The sequence below is a fragment of the Paramormyrops kingsleyae genome, chromosome 1 (assembly GCF_048594095.1).
Source record: "Paramormyrops kingsleyae isolate MSU_618 chromosome 1, PKINGS_0.4, whole genome shotgun sequence".
NCBI classification, from domain to species: Eukaryota; Metazoa; Chordata; class Actinopteri; order Osteoglossiformes; family Mormyridae; genus Paramormyrops; species Paramormyrops kingsleyae.
In genome coordinates, this window is record NC_132797.1 from 53274262 (window position 1) to 53294225 (window position 19964).

A 19964-nucleotide genomic window follows, 5' to 3' on the forward strand; every position below is an offset into this window, starting at 1 on the left:
TACATAGGGGGAGCGCAAGGGTCGTCCGGAAATGGATACGGCTTGCGCTCCAAAGGGACAAAGCTAGTCGCACCTCTATTGCGAGGAACAGGCGGCAGAGAAAGATATAAACCTTTCTCAATAGGGGATGTGCAGGCTCTGGCAGACAAGCTGCCTCCCCCGGCAGAGGGGGGAGGACAGTGGCTGGATAAGTTGGATCAGCTCACTCAGGGTCTGACGTTGGCCCTGGGGGATTTCCGGGCAGTGGCAGCCCGATGTATGACTAAGCATGCGTTACAGGATTTAGAGGACAGAGCAAGGGTTGCGACAGTGGCAAATAGTGTGATTCTGACAGCAGTGATAATGGACCTGGGTGACGCCATGCGGGAGATGTTCCCCGCCCCAAGCGGAGCAGTGATCCCAAAGTTTACATGGGATCCGAAGCTCCACCCCAGAGAATATTTGGATAAATGTAAAGAGGATTGGACCCGGTACACCGGGTGCCATCCAGGGCAGGATGGGGCGCAGCGGGAATGGTTCAGGCGGGCAGTAATGGAGGGAGTCCCAGCGGGAGTAAAGGGGGCTATATTAAACAACCCAGATCTCCAAGGAGCAGAATCTCAGATGTGGGACAGGCATGTCGTCCATCATTTGCAGAGGGCAAAAGAGGAAACACAGAAAGAGGAAGGCGACCTTAAGGAACTGCAGTCGCAGCTGCTGAAGCTGCAGGTGGGTGAAGCCAGAAAAAAGGCGATCCAAGACAAAAAGGCAGGGCAGGGGAGGCAGATGGTGGCGGGGGTTTCCCCAGAGGGACCACCGTCTCAACCACCGGGTCCCTGGAATGGGACACCCACCTACCAACCGGGAGGGTGGGGCCAACAGTGGGGAAGGGCCCGAGGCGGTTGGGGTCGGGGATACAGGGGCCGGGGCTGGAGAAGGGGCGGCCCGCAAGGGGGACCGCCGTCGGGTGTCTGTTACAGGTGTGGAGCAGAAGGCCACTGGGCAAGGGATTGTCCAGCACCCGCTCCTGGCAGTGCACGTGGCAGGGGAGGACCTCCTACAGGCCAGGTGCAGGCACCCAACCCACAGGTGATGGCACCACACCCACAGGCGGTTCCCCCAGCAGGGCTCTACCCGGTGATGGAGGGGGGGGAGTGGGACTGGTTTCCCCCTCCCCAGTGACGGTGCTCACGAGCGGCCCGGGAGGCAGGGGAGGCAGACCCCATGCTCTCCCTCCTGGTCATGGATAAGGTACTGCCGTTCTTGGTGGACACGGGAGCCACGTATTCCACTCTTAACGTGGTCCCAGAGAAACATCATTTGTCTGCCTCAACAGTGACCGTGGTGGGCTTCTCGGGAGAAGAACAGAGACTGCCAATAACGAAACCTGTGAAAGTTGCGGTGGGGAAACAGACCTTCCTCCACCCTTTTGTTGTGTCTTCTTCAGTTCCAGTGAATCTCCTGGGCAGGGACATGCTGGTGAAGTTGGGCGCCTCGATTTTGTGCAGTGCGGATGGACTGGTGGTTACCCTGCCGGAAGGCACTCGTCTGCGTTGTGACGCCCGGAACACGGGGGCGGGACAGTGGTTGGTCCAGCCCATCCAGAATCAGGCCCTGGCAGACATCTATTGGGGCCTACTGGAGCCCGGCCTGACTGGCATCCTGGCGGCCTACTCAGCGTGGCGGCCCTGGATCTCGCTCCTAGAGCCCTATGTGCCCCCCCCTGACCCACCTCATGTGACCCTTTTCTATGATAGGGAAAATACTGAATGGTATGAGGAACTGTTTACTGAGGGCCTGGAAGGCCGCCAATGGCAAGTTGCCTCTAGGAATATATACGTGGGTCCCGAAGGAGTAGCCTCAGCCACGGTGCTTACCCCAGAACAAGTGACCTGGTACATGATGGGACAGGAGGCTGTCCCACATGTCTCTCTAGCCCTCCATCCTAAACATCAGGCCAAAGATTTGGGCCCGATGGTTAAACGGGCCAAAGAGACCAAGGACTGGGTACAGACCCAGATCCCACAGATCTCCTTTTCACCCTCCTGCAGTACTTATTGCATACAGGTCGCAGCACAGGACACAGCCCTCTTGCAGCATGAGCAGATAGCTAGAGATCATGGGCGTGAAAAGATGGATCACCCGAAGGCAGTAGCCCTCTTGGCATCGTTACCAGATGCACTGTGGTCCACCAGCTCCACAGATGTGGGACTAATAGCTTGTACACCAGTGCAGTTTCAACTTCAGCCAGGGGAAGGTCCCCTCTGGCTCAGACAGTATCCCCATAAGCAGGCAGCAGAGGACGGGATAGCCGAGACAATAGACGGCCTTTTACAGGCTGGGGTGTTGGAGCCTTCCACGTCTCCGTGGAACACCCCTATTCTCCCGGTGGAAAAGGCCGGGACAGGGAAGTATCGAATGGCCCATGACCTGCGTGTCATAAACAACCTCCTGCTGACCCCCACGGTTCCGGTTCCAAACCCATATGTTGCCCTGACTAATTTGACCCCACAACAGAAGTGGTTCACTTGTATTGACTTGGCAAATGCTTTTTTCTGTCTCCCTCTAGCAGAGGAGTGCAGAGACATATTCTCCTTCACGTACAAGGGTTGTCAGCTAAGGTACACACGCCTGCCTCAAGGGTTCGCACTTTCTCCAGGCATTTTTAATCAGGCCTTAAAGCAGGCTTTGCAGGGATGTTCTCTCCCGGAGGGTGTCACCCTCGTCCAATACGTTGACGATCTCCTGATTGCTGCCCCAACATCGGAGGCGGCCTTAGAAGCCACCCAGTCCGTGCTGCTCAGACTGTCGGAGAAAGGGTTCAAGGTCAGTAAAGACAAATTGCAGATTGCGCGGACAGTTGTGTCCTTTTTAGGTCGCGTGTTGTCCAGCGCAGGGACAGGTCTCTCCCCGGCTCATCGTTCAGCTATCCTGCATCATCCAAAACCCACTACGGTAAAAGACATGTTGTCCTTTTTAGGTCTCACAGGCTACAGTCGCACGTACATTCCAGATTACACGGGGCTCACACAGCCCTTGAGGGCTTTGGTCCGGGAGCACGGCCTGCGTCGCCTCAGTGCAGCCCTCAATTGGGACCAGGCGTCGGAGGCGGCTTTTATCATCTTAAAGCAGAAATTAGCCCAGGCCGCAGACCTAGCCCTCCCAGATTACTCTCTCCCGTTCCACTTGGATGTTTCTGAAGCAGGTGACGTTGTTAACGCCATCCTGTTTCAGAAAAAAGGGGGAGAGCGGAGAGTGTTGATGTACGTGAGCGTAAAACTTGATACTACAGAAAAAAGACATCCGGCATGCACAAGACATGCAGCGGGAGTGGCTAAAATTATTCAGAAAACTGCACACATAGTGATGGGACACGTGTTGCATCTCCTGACCTCACACAGCGTGGTGGCCTATGTAAACTCACACACCTTTACCATGACGTCGCTCAGGCAGCAGAGACTTTGCAAAATACTAGAGGCACCCAATTTGAATTTTTCCCACGAAGGGATTAACATGGCCGATCGGATGAGCATGGGAGAACCACATATGTGTGAGTCCAGAGTTCAGAAAGAGGAGAAGGTTAGATTAGATCTAGAAGCCGAAAAAATAGAGGGAACAGAGGATTGGTTCACAGATGGTTGTTGTTTCAGGACGGACACAGGAGGTTTGCAGGCAGGATACGCAGTGGTTGCTAGACAAGAACAGGACTATGTGACCTTGATTGCAGAAAAGCTGGAAGGAGCCCAGTCGGCTCAAAGGGCCGAAGTGATAGCTGTAATTGAAGCGCTAAAACTAGCGGAAGGAAAAGAAGTCACCATATATTCAGATTCAGCCTACGCTGTAGGCGCAGTGCATGTGGAACTCAGCCAATGGCTCAGAGCAGGATTTTTGACTGCGGGAAACAAGCCAATAAAGCATGAAGCAGAGATGAAACAGCTGGCAGAAGCCCTAATGCTCCCCAAAAAAGTGGCCGTAGTAAAATGCAGGGGCCACGAAGGGTCAGGAACCATGGTAGCAAAGGGAAATCAGGTAGCAGACGAGGAAGCAAAAAGAGCAGCAGGATACCATGTGACCAAACAGATGGTCACGGTGGAAGAGGAACTTAGGCTGAGTGATAGGCTAACCCTGGAAAAGGTCCAGCAAGAACAGGACAAAGCCTCTCCAGAGGAGAAGACTATGTGGATGAGAAAAGGGGGATGCAAGGAGGGGGGCCTGTGGCAGAATAAGGAAGGAAAACCAGCCCTGCCTCCCGGTATTCGCCAGGCAGTTCTAGCAGAGGCTCACGGGGTTGGACATGCAGGGGTGAAACAGATGTTAGAAAACTTGACTATGTGGTGGCATCCGTTTATGAAAGACATGGTGCAGGGACACGTTCGAGATTGTGCGACCTGTACCGTTCATAACTCGCGACCCACAGTCAAGCCGGAAAAAGGACAGTTCCCAACATGTACAAGGTCAGGGGAGGAAATCATCATAGATTACACAGACATGATTATTCCAGTGAAGGGGTTCAGATATGTGTTGATGTGTGTGGATGCTTTTTCGGGGTGGCCGGAAGCATGGCCCACGAAAAAGGAGGATGGCGCGTCTGTAATAAAGTTTCTGATCAATCATTACATACCGAGACACGGGTTTCCTAATAGGATCCGGTCCGATAATGGGACTCACTTTAAGAACGAAGACCTCCAGAAAGTGGAAAAAGCGTTGGGGTTAAGACATGCGTTCGGGACTGTCTATCATCCGCAGTCCCAGGGAAAGGTGGAGCGAATGAACCAAACAATAAAACAAAAATTGGCAAAAATCTGTGCACAGACTAAAATGAATTGGGTTGATGCTTTACCGGTGGCACTGATGTCAGTACGGTGTTCTATAAATAGGGGGACTGGGTTCACTCCCTTTGAGCTCCAGACAGGCAGGCAGTTTCCAGGACCCCAGAGAGGGTTATCCTGGACCCCCGACAAAAAGGGGGAGCGAAATTCGAGGTCGTATTATGATGGTTTGCAAGTTCTCGTTGCAGATTTCTCCAAACAGATCCAGGAAACGAGACCTGGGAACCAGCCATCTGAGCCACACACGGCAGAGTGGGTCCTCCTAAAAGTCATCAAACGGAAGTGGTCAGAGCCCCGGTGGACCGGCCCCTTCCGAGTTACCGAGAGGACGTCTCACGCAGTTCGTCTAAAAGGCAAAGGTGACACGTGGTTCCATTGGAGCCAGTGTGCAGCTGCAGAGGAGCCAGGCAGGACCACCGCAGAGATACAGAGGGACCTCGGAGAAGACACACAGAGCGTCAGTTCGGCTGAACCAGACGCCACTCAGGTCTCAACAGAAGGGCAGAATAATCCCTTGACCTGAGCAGATCAGCAGGGCAGTCTACCCCTGACTGATTGAAGAAATCAACACATCATCCGTCGCAGATCATCAGGACCAAGATGCAGAGATTCAAGATAAAAAGGGGGCTTGTGGGGGAAACCAATGTATTGTGTGTAATGCTTAAATTGCTGATGATTATATTGCTTTCCATTGTCCAGACGGGAGAAGCCGCTTCGTTCGAGTGCGTGGGGTCAGGGGGAGAGGCCCCTCTGAAGCTTCAGTACCAGAGAGGCACCCCCACCACTTTCGTGTTCGACTTATGTGACGTGATAAATTGCCAGGAGCAGAATGCGTCGTACCGGAGTTATGCGGTGTGGCTTTGTTGGGATTATTATTATCATAATGGGTGCACCACTGGTCGACATTGGGTGAGGCATATGTATGTGGGGTGCGGTGCCTGGGACATGGTGGCGAAGTACACTGGGGATTGGGTGCCGTTTGGTCCAGTATATAACAGGAACTGGTGGGGTAACATCACCTTCTCCAGGGTAGCCCCTGGGGGAGGATCGGGCTTGAATCCACTGGCACTGTCTGTGGGGGAGCATCATCGTCCCCCGACGGCAGGGGATCAGCTGACCGTTCTGGTGGGTGTTGACCAATTCGGACAGGACCCCTGGGGCATACTGTGCATCCAGTTTGTCGACCCTCCCAGAGAAGCTAGCCAGACGCAGGGAGGGCCTGGCATACACTGGAATGACACACTGTCCCCGCAGGTGAATGGGTCAAGGGTGCTCCAAATAGATTATACCAGGCTGAATCCCTTAGACATCTTGGGATTGACCACAGGGTACAGGGATGGCAACCTTTGGTTGTCCTGGATTGCCCAGACGGCGAAGGAACAGCAGATGGAGGGCTGTGTGGCCTGCGCTTCGGCCAGACCCCAGCTCTATACAGAACCGGCCCCATTACATGTCGCAGACACTTGGGGCTATGGTTGTATGATAGCGTTGACCCGAGAAACCACCCCTGTAAACTGTACCACTTTGGCATCCCTCTTCCCACCTATTGATCCTAGGACCAAAGCAGGCCCATTTGTTCCCCGAATAGGAGAATATCTCTGTTTCAACTTCACGGGAACGGGCCCGTATATTGGGGACGTTCCTAGTGAGTGGTGCCACGGGACCGTACTTAATGGTTCCTGTGACACCCTGATTGGACATGTGGCCCGGTCGGGTCTCTATTGGTATTGTGGCCGGAGGAAGTTATATGTTAGGATGCCTTTTAGCGGCCAGGGAACGTGCGCCATGGTAAGGTTAGGGGCGCCTTTAGTTCTGATAGGGGAACGTTCAGGGATATTGGCAAGCACGGCCGCACCACTACTTACTGCAGTACAAAAAACGACCACATTCATTAGACACAGACGTGGGATCCCTACCTTTGACCCCACGGTAGACTCCCCAACCTATATTGACGCAATAGGAATACCGAGGGGAGTGCCAGATGAGTTTAAATTGGCCGACCAGGTAGCCGCGGGATTTGAGAACATTCCCATTGTCGCGGCTTTGTTTCCCATCACACCTAATAAAAATGTGGATCGGATTAATTATGTCCACTACAACGTTTTGCGCCTTTCCAACTTAACTAGAGATGCAGTGTCGGGTCTGGCAGAACAATTAGGCCCGACTTCCCTCATGGCGGTGCAGAATAGGATGGCACTCGATATGTTGTTAGCTGAAAAGGGGGGAGTGTGTGCTATGTTTGGGGAAGTATGTTGCACTTTCATCCCCAATAACACCGCACCAGACGGGTCAGTTACCAGGGCACTTGAGGGCCTTCGGACCCTCTCCAAAACGATGCATGATCACTCCGGGATTAATAACATCCTGGACGATTGGCTGACCTCCGTGTTCGGACAATGGAAAGGCTTGATAACTTCACTACTATTATCCATGGCTACGTTTACTGCTATTTTAGTGACTTGTGGATGCTGTTGTATTCCCTGTGCACGCGCACTGTCAGTTCGTCTTATTACCACGGTGATAGAGAAGCGGGATAACGCTTATGCGCAGATGCTACCTCTTCTGCCCGCCAGAAAAGAGGAGGCTCCTCCTCGGGAGGACGACATGTATCGCCCGCAGATGTCTTTCCTGCGTATAATAAAGGAGGGAGATGATGGCCCTCCGCAGGAAACCCGCCTGTAAGGTGATCTCCTTGCAGAGATCAAAAGGGGGAAGCAAAATTTCATACTATGATTGCCTATAATCAGGTTAATTTCTTTATTACTGTTTTTAATCACCTGCTACATATTAATCACCATAATCACGTATTATTGATTACATATTAATCACCATGATTACATATACTACTTATAATCAGAGTGATCTCCTAGCGGAGATCAAAAGGGGGAAATTGAAGGGTTAAACATATAAGAATACAACTAATAATTTTATAACTGCATGGCCTCTAACCCAATGAAGAGAATAGACAGGGGAACTGAGACTGGGATGAGGTGATCTTGCCCGTAAATGGGAGAAAGCAGGAACTTACAGCAAGAGAACAGGTCAAGATGACCCTGTTCTAGACAGCAAGAGAACAGGAACCCATCATATTGCTGACACTCATATTTTACCCTTGTTTGGGAACATGCACACATACTAACTAGAGCAAAGTTAAAGTATGATGTAGTCACGTAGATGGAAAAGTACAGACGAGGGGGGCCACACCCCAAAAGGCCTATAAAGACCTAGAGCCGACCCCTAGAGTTCGAGCATCTTCTTGTACATGCTGAATGTATGTCGGATGTTTGCTCCCAGCTTGCATGCAAACTGTTAGAAATAAACTGGTGACTTGCAACCACTCCTCGACTGTGCAGTGTATCTCTTCTCATCAACGGACCCGGCGGAGTTCTGACTCCAACAACATCCACATCTGTCTAATTCTGACGGGACAACAGAGAAGGGAAAAATGCAGATTATCCTCGACCAGAGAACGCCCAACAGATAATGTATAGAACATTTTCACATGTTTAACAAATCAACAATGAAATTTATCTTAACATTAAGAAAAATACGATTTCGGACAACTGTATTGTATTGACTGTGCAGTTGCACCGCATTGCTGAGCTCCTCGAAGGCCCTTTTGTTTAAGTTTGGCAGAATCCGCAATTTACCCTAACCCGTATAGAAAGTTGAATTTTGGACCGTATTTTAAACCACTGAAATTGCTGCAACGTATTTTGAAAAAGCAAAAATAACAGGACTTAATATTGTAAAGCAAAAATAAGAGGACAGAATATTACCACTTGAATAATAAGGATGCGAGTAAAACACATCGAACATTTTCAACTGAATTTGTTTTGTTTTTTTTTATTTTGAGGTCAAAATAAATTCACTGAATTCATGTGGCTGAATTATAAATATGCACTTTAAAAGCTGTATGTTTTGGAACTGAATTTTGGAAGCCGAATATTTTTATATTGGATATATAAGCAATGAAATTACAATTGAAATGTTTTCAGTTTAAATATTCAATGTTTAAATGTATACACATATTAAATTACATGCAGTCCCCAAAAATTCAAAGCATCATTAATGTAATGCGGTTTTATTCGATAAGTGTAATATTCAATGTATTTTTTTATCAATGACATTTGTCATTAATTTACTTCCATATTATTTTATTACTGTTGTGGGATTAACATTAATTCCACAAGATAAATCTTTTGGAAAATTAATAAGCACAAAAACATATGACATAAGCATGACTGTATTATGGGTTTTACGGCTTTTTTGGGGGGTCACTGACTCCGCTGCTGTGAGGATTAGTGACTGCCTCATTGTTGTTTTGATGGGATAGCAGTATGCTAATGCTATTGCCCATTAACAAAAACAAAAGGTATGATACGCTGAAGTATGTCACTGCTGGTGTTTAAAAGGAGGTCGCCGGTTCTATTGATGATAGGACCTTTCTGAAACTCGGACCATGAAATAGGAAGGCAATTCACTTGTAGCTCAGTAGCGGAATCAGTATTTTTTCCGCACAATTGTAGGGGAACCGTCCACTGGCCCAATGGCAGAATCCAATTGGACAGCCGAAGGCTTGAAATGCGTGTGGATCCTTCCGAGCGCTTCTGTAAAGTTACTTACCCGTTCTAGGTAAAGACCGAATTATATCTGACTCCAATTTAATTAAAGATCTTTATGGCAATTTTAGTCATGACATTTCTGTTATTTAGATTACTTCTGGGCTGTGCCTTCTATTGCTGAACTCCCACTAATCCCGGATGATGGGGAACATCAGTTTCGCCTCAGCCGATAAGGCGATCCGTGGATCTGCTATGTAGGTTTAGTTGGGAAATCACTACAATGTAATACAGTGCTAGCCTAGATACCCGTCAGGACCCGGCGGCCCAGAACGCCCCAGAAGCTCAGCTGACACTTGTCGAATCTGAGCTAGTGAGGGCCACAGATGTTAAGTCAATGTCTGCCGTAACTCAGCGTGTGCGCGCCTCAGAGGCTGGGCCGGACTTTGCTGTAACCCAGTGTGTGCACGCCTCAGTGGCTGGGCCGGATGTTACCGTAACCCAGCGTGTGCGTACCTGACTGAGCCAGACTTTGTGCCGTAACTCAGCATGTGCGTGCCTCAGAGGCTGGGCCGGACTTTGCCGTAACCCAGCGTATGTGCGCCTCAGAGGCTGAGCCGGTCTTTTACCGTAACCCAGCATGTGCGCACCTCAGAGGCTGAGCCGGTATTCACCGTAACTTGGGCAGCCGCATCGGGTCTCGGAGAAACGGAGTCGAGTCAGAGGCTGCAAGAGAGTGTTAGAATAACCCCAGTCTCTGAGGAACATGCAGAGGCTTAGCAAAGTCAGACAGCCAAGAAGTAATCAAAACACAGTTTATTCACAATTAATATACTGTATATCACATCAATTTAATCAAATATAACATAATAGTAATTCTAACATGTGGCCACAATTCCTAAACTATATAATCCAATTAAAAGTATACAACAATTCCATACCTCAGCTGAGTGGACACATAGTAACTGCAGAAAATATCTGATTACAGATGTAGATTCATGCAGCACTATGTGGGAGCTCTGATTACAGAGTGACTCCCCGTGCTACTCTGGAGCTCTTCCTTAAGTATTCCAAACCAAGTGACAGACTGTATAAAAGGTTGTGATTGATTATTTTAGGGCCTGCTCTGATCTTGTGTGTGTGTCTTGGAGAACTGTTGATCTTATCAATTCTCAGACCCTCAGCCAATCAAATTGCTTTAGGAGGAATGTGACAATTCCTTTGTTCTACCAGGTGATAAGATCCTCCACTTGGGTGGGTTTAGTCTTATTTTCTATATTTCTCTTATGTGAAAACATGCCGCTTTAAGGTTGAGAGTATTGTGCCCGTCGTACTGTGACCATTCAAACAAGACCAAACATGGGTGTATGAGTCCCTAATGTTAGTCTGGGGTAATACCTCCTGTATTGGTGTGAGTTAGCGAGTGTAGGATGCATCTGTGTCTTGACGCAGCCACGCCTTGTCGCTGGAATTTGGCTGTGGGGTTCTGGCCGCCCAGTGGGGGTGAGGTGTCCCTTTTGATGTGGTGATCAGGTGATTTGGGTCCAGTCTTGTCGGAGCCGGTGGACCTTTGCTTCAGGACACTGGGTGGAGCATTACAGGCTTGCTAGAGCTTATGCTGCATTCCATTTAATTCCAGAGTCGGATCTGTTCCATTTGCCACAGAAGTAGCAATACCATGGACCCATATGGAAAAAGCAAGATTTTTTGCTTAGCCGGACAACTTGTCGGATTTAAGGTACCTCAGTTTAAATGGCCTTTACCTTTGTTTACTTACAATTAGCGCGAACTACCTTAAATCCGACAAATAATCCAACTAATCATGAAATCCAATTCTAGACCGGTTAATTGGTAGCCATTGTTAGCAATATCACTTGATAACACATTACGCGCGGTGCTTCACGTATAAAACTCCGTAGCAACACGTCCACAGATAAGTTGGACGGTATAGTGTGTGCGACCGATTTAATGAGCCAGAAATGAGAAGTAGTGCTTAAACAGGATAAAACAACAACTTTCCCTTCTGTTGATAAAGGGCGCAGCCATCCTTTGCAGAGCCGTGAGCCTCTCCGTGATGTTATCAAATCTGCGGTCCATAGTCACGATGATGTTATTATCTGCGGTCATTAGACACAGTGATGTTATCCAGTTTGTGATCTATAGCCATAGTCTGGGCGCCAACAGCTCTGCCAAGTCCGTCAATCATCCCGGCCAACCTATTTGGGCTTTGAGCGGCTGTCATCGTTTTCTTCAATTTCCGATAAGTCAGGGCAATGCCTAATCCAATCAGCATCAGACCTGTAATCATGGTTCCGAATAGGTAAATGTCTTCGATGTCCTCCACGGAAAGAGCTGCCAGACATACGACCCTCCACTTCTCCCATCCGTCCATCGTGTAGCCAGCTGCGTATGTTCCTGCAGGACAGTCAGGTTCCCCTGAACCTGGGCTTCTCGTCGAGAAGATGGTGTCAATTGCGTTGAGAGACCAGTTGATCAAATCCATAATTTCCTTAGTTTTGAAGAGCAGGGCTGAGAGAGTCTCTCAAGTATAGACAGTAAGACAGTAGACTAGACGAAACGAGAGGAGCAAAGCAGGGAAGATAAGGGGAGGGAGAGGGAGAGAAGTGCGTCCGCCTCCGCTGAGAGCAAAGTTAGATTTGCTGTAGTAGCAGCGCTTGTTGGTGATAATGCTATTTTATTAAAAATACTGTATCAGGTAATACACTGCACTTTATATCATTTTGTTAACCATTGCTCACCAAAAAGTTACCTAACAGTTGTACAAATGTTACAACCTAAAAGTATTCACGAACAAATTAACGAATACAGAGCAATAATAAAAATAAACAATGGACCGGATTCAAAGTTTTTATTGTCATGTACAGACTACAATGCAATTCTTACTTGAATGCCTTCTTCAGAGACTGCACGATTAACTAAATAAAGCAGTGCAACATTACAGTAACTAACAATAAATAAACCACTAACTTACGTGTACTATTAGAGCATTTATGTCATTTATTTAAACTTTATTTTACCAGGTAAATTAACTGAAAACCAGTTCTCACTGCTTTACGTGATATTTGGTAGAAATAGCAGATTACGCATCGGAACTGCCTGGGATACAAACGTCATGCGGGTGACTAAACTCTTCAGCCAATAAGAGCAAAGGTGTGTCGTCACGGAGGCGGTTCCAGTTTGTGCAGCCGGGTGAGAGGTCGCAATGCATCTAACCGTAATGCATTGCGTCAGGATCAGAATGCGTTGCTTTAAGCAAGCGCTGTAAGCAAGTCGACTGGGGAAACAAACTGAAACGCGGATTTATGGTGCGTTAGATTATTTCTCTCCAAGTCGGAACTCGGATGAAAACGTCATGAAAAACGTCACTTCCCGTCGGAAACACGCCCCTTTTATGACGTTGAAGTCGGACCAGATTTTGTTGCCCGAGTTGCCCCTGTGACGTAATTTCAACATGGTGACTTGGTTTGTTTGTAGTTTGCTTACCGATCGAAAAAATAATGTCGCTATGAATGTACTAAAATATTTTATAAAGCTTTTAATGTGGTTTGACTGGTTCGTGTTTCTTGTTTGTCTCTCGGAAAAATCTCCATTCCTCCATTTTCTCCATTTGGAAAACTCCAAATCTGCTAAAATATAAAGCAACAACACACAGCAACGTGTTCATGGAGGCAGCCATGTTTGTTCCGAGATGTGGGTAGCTCGAACGGGAGATTGTCGGACGTGATGTCACTCAACTCGGAATTTCCGAGTTCCGAGAGAAAAACGAACGCACCATTAATACAGAGGACTAATGACAACAACCAGAAACAGCTGATCACATGGGGATCCCACACGAGGTTAAGGAGGGGGCGTGGCACCCGGAAGGAGCGGACGATCGGAGCAGGATAGGGGAAATGTTGGGATAAGATCTTTATCGTTTTGGAAGCCATTAAGAAAAAAATGCTCTTCTTGTTTTATCCTGTTCATTTTGTGTTTAAATGCTAAAAAAATAAAAAACATATTTAGGTGTAATTTTGGGGGGCCGGAAACCAATTAATTGTTTTTCCATTATTTCTTATGGGAAAAATTCGATCAGAACTCGAACTTTTTAGGATTCGATCCGGAGTCCGGAACGGATTAAGTTCGAGAACCGAGGTACCACTGTATGTGTTAGGACTTCTCTTTATTATTACTGTACTTGAGAAGTGGGGCATTTCTGTCACAGGCAGTTTTAATGAAACAGTCAAAGTCTTCTCTTTGGGCTTCAAGACAGTTGCAGAGTGATAATTCAGTGATAATTTAGATTGTAAGCAGCATTATAATTTCAGTGCGCATGTTCCTTCATCATCAGGACCAAGGATGCATAGGACCAGAAGGATGCAGAGTTTGACTGGAATGTTCATGGGATAGATTTTGTGTTTTGTTTTAGATCTCCCAAGTAGGTGCCATTTTAGAGAGAGAGGGGTGCTTGAACATCCTGCACCCCCACTAGTCAGTAGTGGTTGTGGTGGTAGTAGGGAGAAATTATTATTTAAATTGGTGACACCTGCGTAGGCGTGCCCAGTACATAGTGAGCTACCCACACCTTCCTCCCTGGCTCTAGATCATTCCCACACATCTTTACCCACACTCCACCATTTCCTCTTGTCCTGCCATCTCCTCTTACATTGCCAACATTGAAGCCATTTAACAAATTCTTCTATTTATTTATTTAAAACCCAAATTCCTGTTAGCCTCCCATTCTATGTTGCAGTGTCACCAGCTGGGCTCACCTTTAACCAAACTTGCCTATTTAATTTGAGTAGTTTTTGGTATTCATTGATTTTTATTTGTCTTATGTTGAATGCATGAAACACCTGCGTATAAAATATAAGAGATGTGTAGTGGAGCTAGGGGACAGCCCAATATAAAACTATAGCTGATTTGTAGTGGTGGAGGAAGTACTGAAGCTTAGTACTTAAGTAAAAGTACAAATATCCTGCAAAATATGTACTCAAGTAAAAGTAGAAGTGCTACATCAACAATCTTACTTAAGTGAAAGTACTAAGTACTTACATTTAAATTTACTTTAAAGTATTTTTTTAAGTAAAAGTACTCACAGAATGGCTTGTCTCAACATCTGGGGTGTGCCATTTTGTAAAAGAATAGTAGATATACTGACTTACGCCTCTACCGATGTCATTGCTCGTAATTATTACAAGCAACTATACAGTATATGTGTATTGGAAGGTTTGGTGTGCTTATTGTGTGTGCACTCTGCAATACTGTGTGTACCATAATTTAGAATTATGTGGATGACAAGTTATCTACTAGGTTTTACCCACTAATATACCATTAAGAATAAACCAATCAGGGCATGATATATCTTTAAATCATTTATGTATTTGCAAAACTATTCAACACATCTGTTAAGAGCAGTAAAAGAGAAACACAACAGTAACCAAACACTAGTGGAGGTGTGGCGCCAGGTTGAATGTCTCGTCTTCTTGTACTCAAGCCAGTCTACCAGCTCCTGCTGCTAATTGACGCACGCTCTGCCATCATTGGAGCTAATAAAGCCACAAATGGCAAACAACGCCAGAACGCAATAGGCTAACTATTTTTTCATGCAAGATTTTGAGGAAATTGTGTTTATAAAATGTAACGACTAACGGCATAAATTGTAGAAATGTAGTGGAGTAGAAAGTACAGATAATTGCCGCAAAATGTAATGGAGTAAAATAAAAAGCATGCATTATTATTTTTACTTAAGTAAAGTACAGATACGTAAAAATGTACTTAAGTACAGTAACGAAGTACAAATACTTTGTTACATTCCACCACTGCTGATTTGTTAAGTCACATAATATACTGCTTTTTGTATTCAATTGATCCAAGCACTGTGAGATCAGTGATCCTGAAAGTTAAACTGCTCCAGAGCAATTTTGCTCTGTAGCATGAGTTATGGTAGTGATGTATCCCGTTAGGAAAAGAACCAGCGTTGTGATATCGAAAAGTTACCACTATTAAACTCTTTCCTTCCACAAATATAACTGTTTAATTTGTCGCTCCACCAATTCGTATTCCAAACTGATATTAACATATATGTAGTAAATGTAAAGGCAGTTAAAAATACACACTAATGTTTAATATTTAAATATTTACCGTTTGGGCTATCTGCCCAAAAGAGACCACAGCAGCGCGGGGTTTGTTTGGAATTATTGAAGGCTATATGAACCACGTGATTGCGTGGCGGCGAGATCAATCAGTGTCGCATCTCTCTCAACGGCTCTCATTCTTGCTAGCTTCACGGTGCTCTTCGGAGCATAGTAGTTTCAGATTCACGTCCATAACATCCGTAGTAGCGTAATAGTGTAGAAGAGTGCAAGTGCAGTCATATTCTCGGGGCGTCGCAGTTGTTTTTCCTAGGTCCTTTTGACTTTCTTCATTCCTTACTTTCACCTCATGTCGACGTTTTCCACCGAGGTCAATGATAAGTGGTAAGGAAAAGAACATAGGACCTACCATTCGGCCGTGGGATACGCGCGGGCGGAGCGCATGCACGGTCCTATCCTCGTGACGGTACCGTTACTGTAATAGTTTTAAACCAGTGAAGTTACTCTCCACATATCTTGTCACGCGTTAAAATTTTACTAAACGTAAAATATAGCTTGTTGGGGTTAGTGTGAGCAAGTGTAAAGCTGCACGAAGAGTACATGTTAAATTTTCCCACGTGAGAACCTTTACTGTACATTTTTCTTAATGTATATTATCATACCAACGTCACGTACGTTTATTTCTCTTGATGAATGAACATGCCAGACGGTTTATTGTTCAGATATGATATCGCGTAATGAAGAAGGAATAAGCATTTAACGCCAGATTAAAGTCAATTAATCACGTCTCGTTAGGTAGCGGCTGAAATGGAGGAGCAAGATTCTTCAGACGCCGATGCTCTTTTATTACAGTTAGGTGAGTTGCATCCTGTTTATTCTTTTGTGAAACTGCAATATGTATGCTTGTGATAATCACTGAAGTTGTTTAAGATGCATTATCAAACATGTCGAAAAGTTTTCACTATTATATTTATGAAACACAAACCGTCTTTAATTACTGGGTTTCCCGAATTTAAGTTTTTCAGCAAGCGAATGTTTTCAGGTGTGCACAAGTTTTAGAGTTTTTTTTTGTGTTGAACAATTGCAGCATCAACAGCGATAAACTCGAAGGAAAAGGGACGGAGTCAGAGAACTCTTCTTTTTTTATTAGATCAGCACACAACAAAAAAGTCTCTCTCAGAGTAACGAAAAAAAAAACACCGAGGTGAAATCAGTTTTAGGTTGGATATTCGACGGATATTCAGATCCACACTCTCCAGACTTAGCGGCGGGGCATCACTCACACTAGCCGGTATAAGGCGGTCGAAAGACGGCCAGATCAATTTACAGCCTCTGTGGCGCTAGCGCGCCGCTGACTTAGGGACCGTCAACGAATTACTGTCAGAATAATAAAATACTGATTGCTTGCAATAACATCAATGCAATGGGACCCAGTAACTCCAAAATGAGTGCATATATATTCTGCAACTACCTGACATGCACAGGACACAGTGAACTTTACTCGTTTTTAACACTTTATTTCATTTTAAAGTATCATTCTAAAAGGGAAAAGTGGATAAATAGATTTCTTTCAATAGCTTCTAGGCCGTAGGAGCCTGCGACCCAAAAGCTAGTACCAATTGTAGTACTACCTTAGGCCTATGGGACACAGCAACTTTAATTCAAGTTTAACCCTTTGTGTACTTGAAATGATTTTTTTTTCTCTAAAATTAGGCCTTTTCTGTCAATAGCTTCTAGGCCGTTGGAGCCTGTGACCCAAAACCTAGTAACAATTGTAGTACTACCTAAGGCCTATAGGACACAGCAACTCTCATTCAAGTTTAACCCTTTGTGTACTTGATATGATATTTTTTTCTCAAAAATTAGGCCTTTTCTGTCAATAGCTTCTAGCCCGTAGGAGCCTGTGATGCAAAACCTAGTACCAATTGTAGTACTTCATGAGTCCTATGGGACACAGCAACTTTTGTATCACTTCAAGCGCTCTATATGTATTTTTAGTGTGAAATTGTCACCCCAATCATGTTCAATTTTAATAAAACCCAGTATATAGCACCTCTAAGAAATTTTCAGAAATTTACTGTCACATCCCATACCTACCCTAGTCAGACGACTAAGTGACTGCATCTGTCCCACTGCCTTTAATGCCTGGATTGCCCCCACATTGTATGTCAGGTATTTTTGTTTTCATGCGACCTACTGAGCTTTTATTCTGTGTTCTCAGCATCTCCTGTGCCTTACCTTCCTTTATAGATCCCGTCCTTCCAAATCCCCGCTTCCCTCAGACCTAGGTCATCAACACATTCTCATACCCAGTGCATGAAAAACCGACACATGGTCAGAGCCCTTTAGTGTCGTTAAATGAAGCACAAGGTCTCCTTCAGTGTCTAATTCAGATGCATGTGGTGTTTGGACGTTTGACTTGCAATGCATCATTAGACAAATATTTGGGGTCGGGACTTCATTCTTATATATTTGTACTTCTATACACATCAGAATGATAAGGAGCGTCTCCAACAACTCACCTGGATCTGAAGTAGGCAATTTGTGGGTGCTACAGTCCTGATTTCAATTTTTTTTCCCAGGACTAGTTGTGAGCAAAAAATTCAAACACCTTGTGTTTCACACTAAAAATACATATAGAGCGCTTGAAGTGATACAAAAGTTGCTGTGTCCCATAGGACTCATGAAGTACTACAATTGGTACTAGGCTTTGCGTCACAGGCTCCTACGGGCTAGAAGCTATTGACAGAAAAGGCCTAATTTTTGAAAAAAAAATATCATATCAAGTACACAAAGGGTTAAACTTGAATGAGAGTTGCTGTGTCCTATAGGCCTTAGGTAGTACTACAATTCTTACTAGGTTTTGGGTCGCAGGCTCCTACGGCCTAGAAGCTATTGAAAGAAATCTATTTACCCACTTTTCCCTTTTAGAATGATACTTTAAAATGCAATAAAGTGTTAAAAACGAGTAAAGTTCACTGTGTCCTGTGCATGTCAGGTAGTTGCAGAATATGCACTCATTTTGGAGCTACTGGGTCCCATTGCATTGGTGTTATTGCAAGCAATCAGTATTTTATTATTCTGACAGTAATTCGTTGACGGTCCCTAAGTCAGCGGCGCGCTAGCGCCACAGAGGCTGTAAATTGATCTGGCCGTCTTTCGACCGCCTTATGCCGGCTAGCGTGAGTGATGCCCCGCCGCTAAGTCTGGAGAGTGTGGATCTGAATATCCGTCGAATATCCAACCTAAAACTGATTTCACCTCGGTAAAAAACACTCTCTTGAATAGTTGCACCAGCGACCCTTAGTGGCGACAAATACAGTACTACATAGTTATAACAGCATAAGACAGCAAACATATATTGCAACTTTAGTATACAAGTTTTGCTTCTTAACATTTTGCTTTAAATTTACACCTATTGTGACATCGAGCACAATGTTCTTAGTTGGAGTGCACAGCACAATTATATCTCAGTTAAATCCAGTTCAAATGAAAATGTCTGTTGAAAGATTACTAACATGCCCATATACCACGTATAATACAGAAAAATATGAAGTGCTTGTATATACGATAGAGTTGTGTATTTGGTTTGATTAACTTTCTGTTTTCAGTTCTGCAGTTACAGAAACTCTGTCTGAAAAAGAATGAGATGCAACAGCAAATTCACAGTTAGTCATTAATTATATTACATCTTTCCTGTGTTTATATGGTTTATTGATCCTGAATTTATGAAACACCACTTTTATTTATTGATTTATTTTTCTACTGAAGTTTACCAGGAAAAAAATGCTGAAAAGAGGGAACAAATGGACAGAACCAAACAAAGTACTGAGAAGCTTGAGAAGGAATTGTGTCATGGGCAGAAATTAGTGATGCATTACAAAGACAGCATTAAAAGGTCAGAGATATGAATTGAAACAAATATTCAACTAACAGGTTGTGAATGGCAATATGGTGTCACTGTTATACAAGGTTATGTCTGATCCATCAGCATCCCTGTCTTGTCATCAAAATATACCTGATGTGACTTTTTATATATATAATCCTTAGCCTGAGGGGAACTAACAGCCTACTGCTCCAGTTTAGATGTGCTCTTCAGGAGGAACTACAAAACAGAGAGGAGAACTACACCCAAGACATGTGAGTGTAGCACACTGGTGACATCTCAGACAGAAGTCTATAAAACAACATTTTATTGAACCTTAACCAGATTACTTGAAATAATTGTTCTCCATTCAAGGAGGATGTATGACACAAGAACCGAAACCTACACAAAGGTGTTTGAGCAACACAAGACTCAGTACTGCCAGAGTCTGCCTGCACTGAAACTCCTGAAAATGCAAGAAGAAAAAGAACAGATTGAACTCAGAAAACCAGCTCTGGAGGAAAAGATTGCATCAAAAGAAAGAGAACTGCAAACCCTACATGGTGTGCTTCACGTGATTCACATGCCATATTTCTTACCAGTGAAGTGAGATTCATACCAAAGTACCAAAAAT

At 45.3% G+C, this 19964-nt stretch overlaps 1 protein-coding gene across 4 annotated transcripts in view; it reads left to right on the forward strand.

Annotated features, from left to right (window-relative positions):
• Nucleotides 1-19964, forward strand: part of LOC111838967 (uncharacterized) — a 64434-nt gene that overhangs the window by 35054 nt on the left and 9416 nt on the right. Inside the window, exons 1-6 of one of the 4 annotated variants that reach the window (XM_023802466.2) lie at nucleotides 15572-15849; nucleotides 16261-16321; nucleotides 19077-19133; nucleotides 19237-19363; nucleotides 19516-19605; nucleotides 19706-19893. In XM_023802466.2, coding sequence (XP_023658234.2) covers nucleotides 16273-16321; nucleotides 19077-19133; nucleotides 19237-19363; nucleotides 19516-19605; nucleotides 19706-19893 — 511 coding nt within the window. In that variant the 5' untranslated portion in view covers nucleotides 15572-15849; nucleotides 16261-16272. Of the gene's footprint in view, nucleotides 1-15571; nucleotides 15850-15902; nucleotides 16083-16260; nucleotides 16322-19076; nucleotides 19134-19236; nucleotides 19364-19515; nucleotides 19606-19705; nucleotides 19894-19964 lie in introns of those variants that run through there. The other 3 variants (XM_023802467.2, XM_023802465.2, XM_072716621.1) reach the window with 3 other exon arrangements.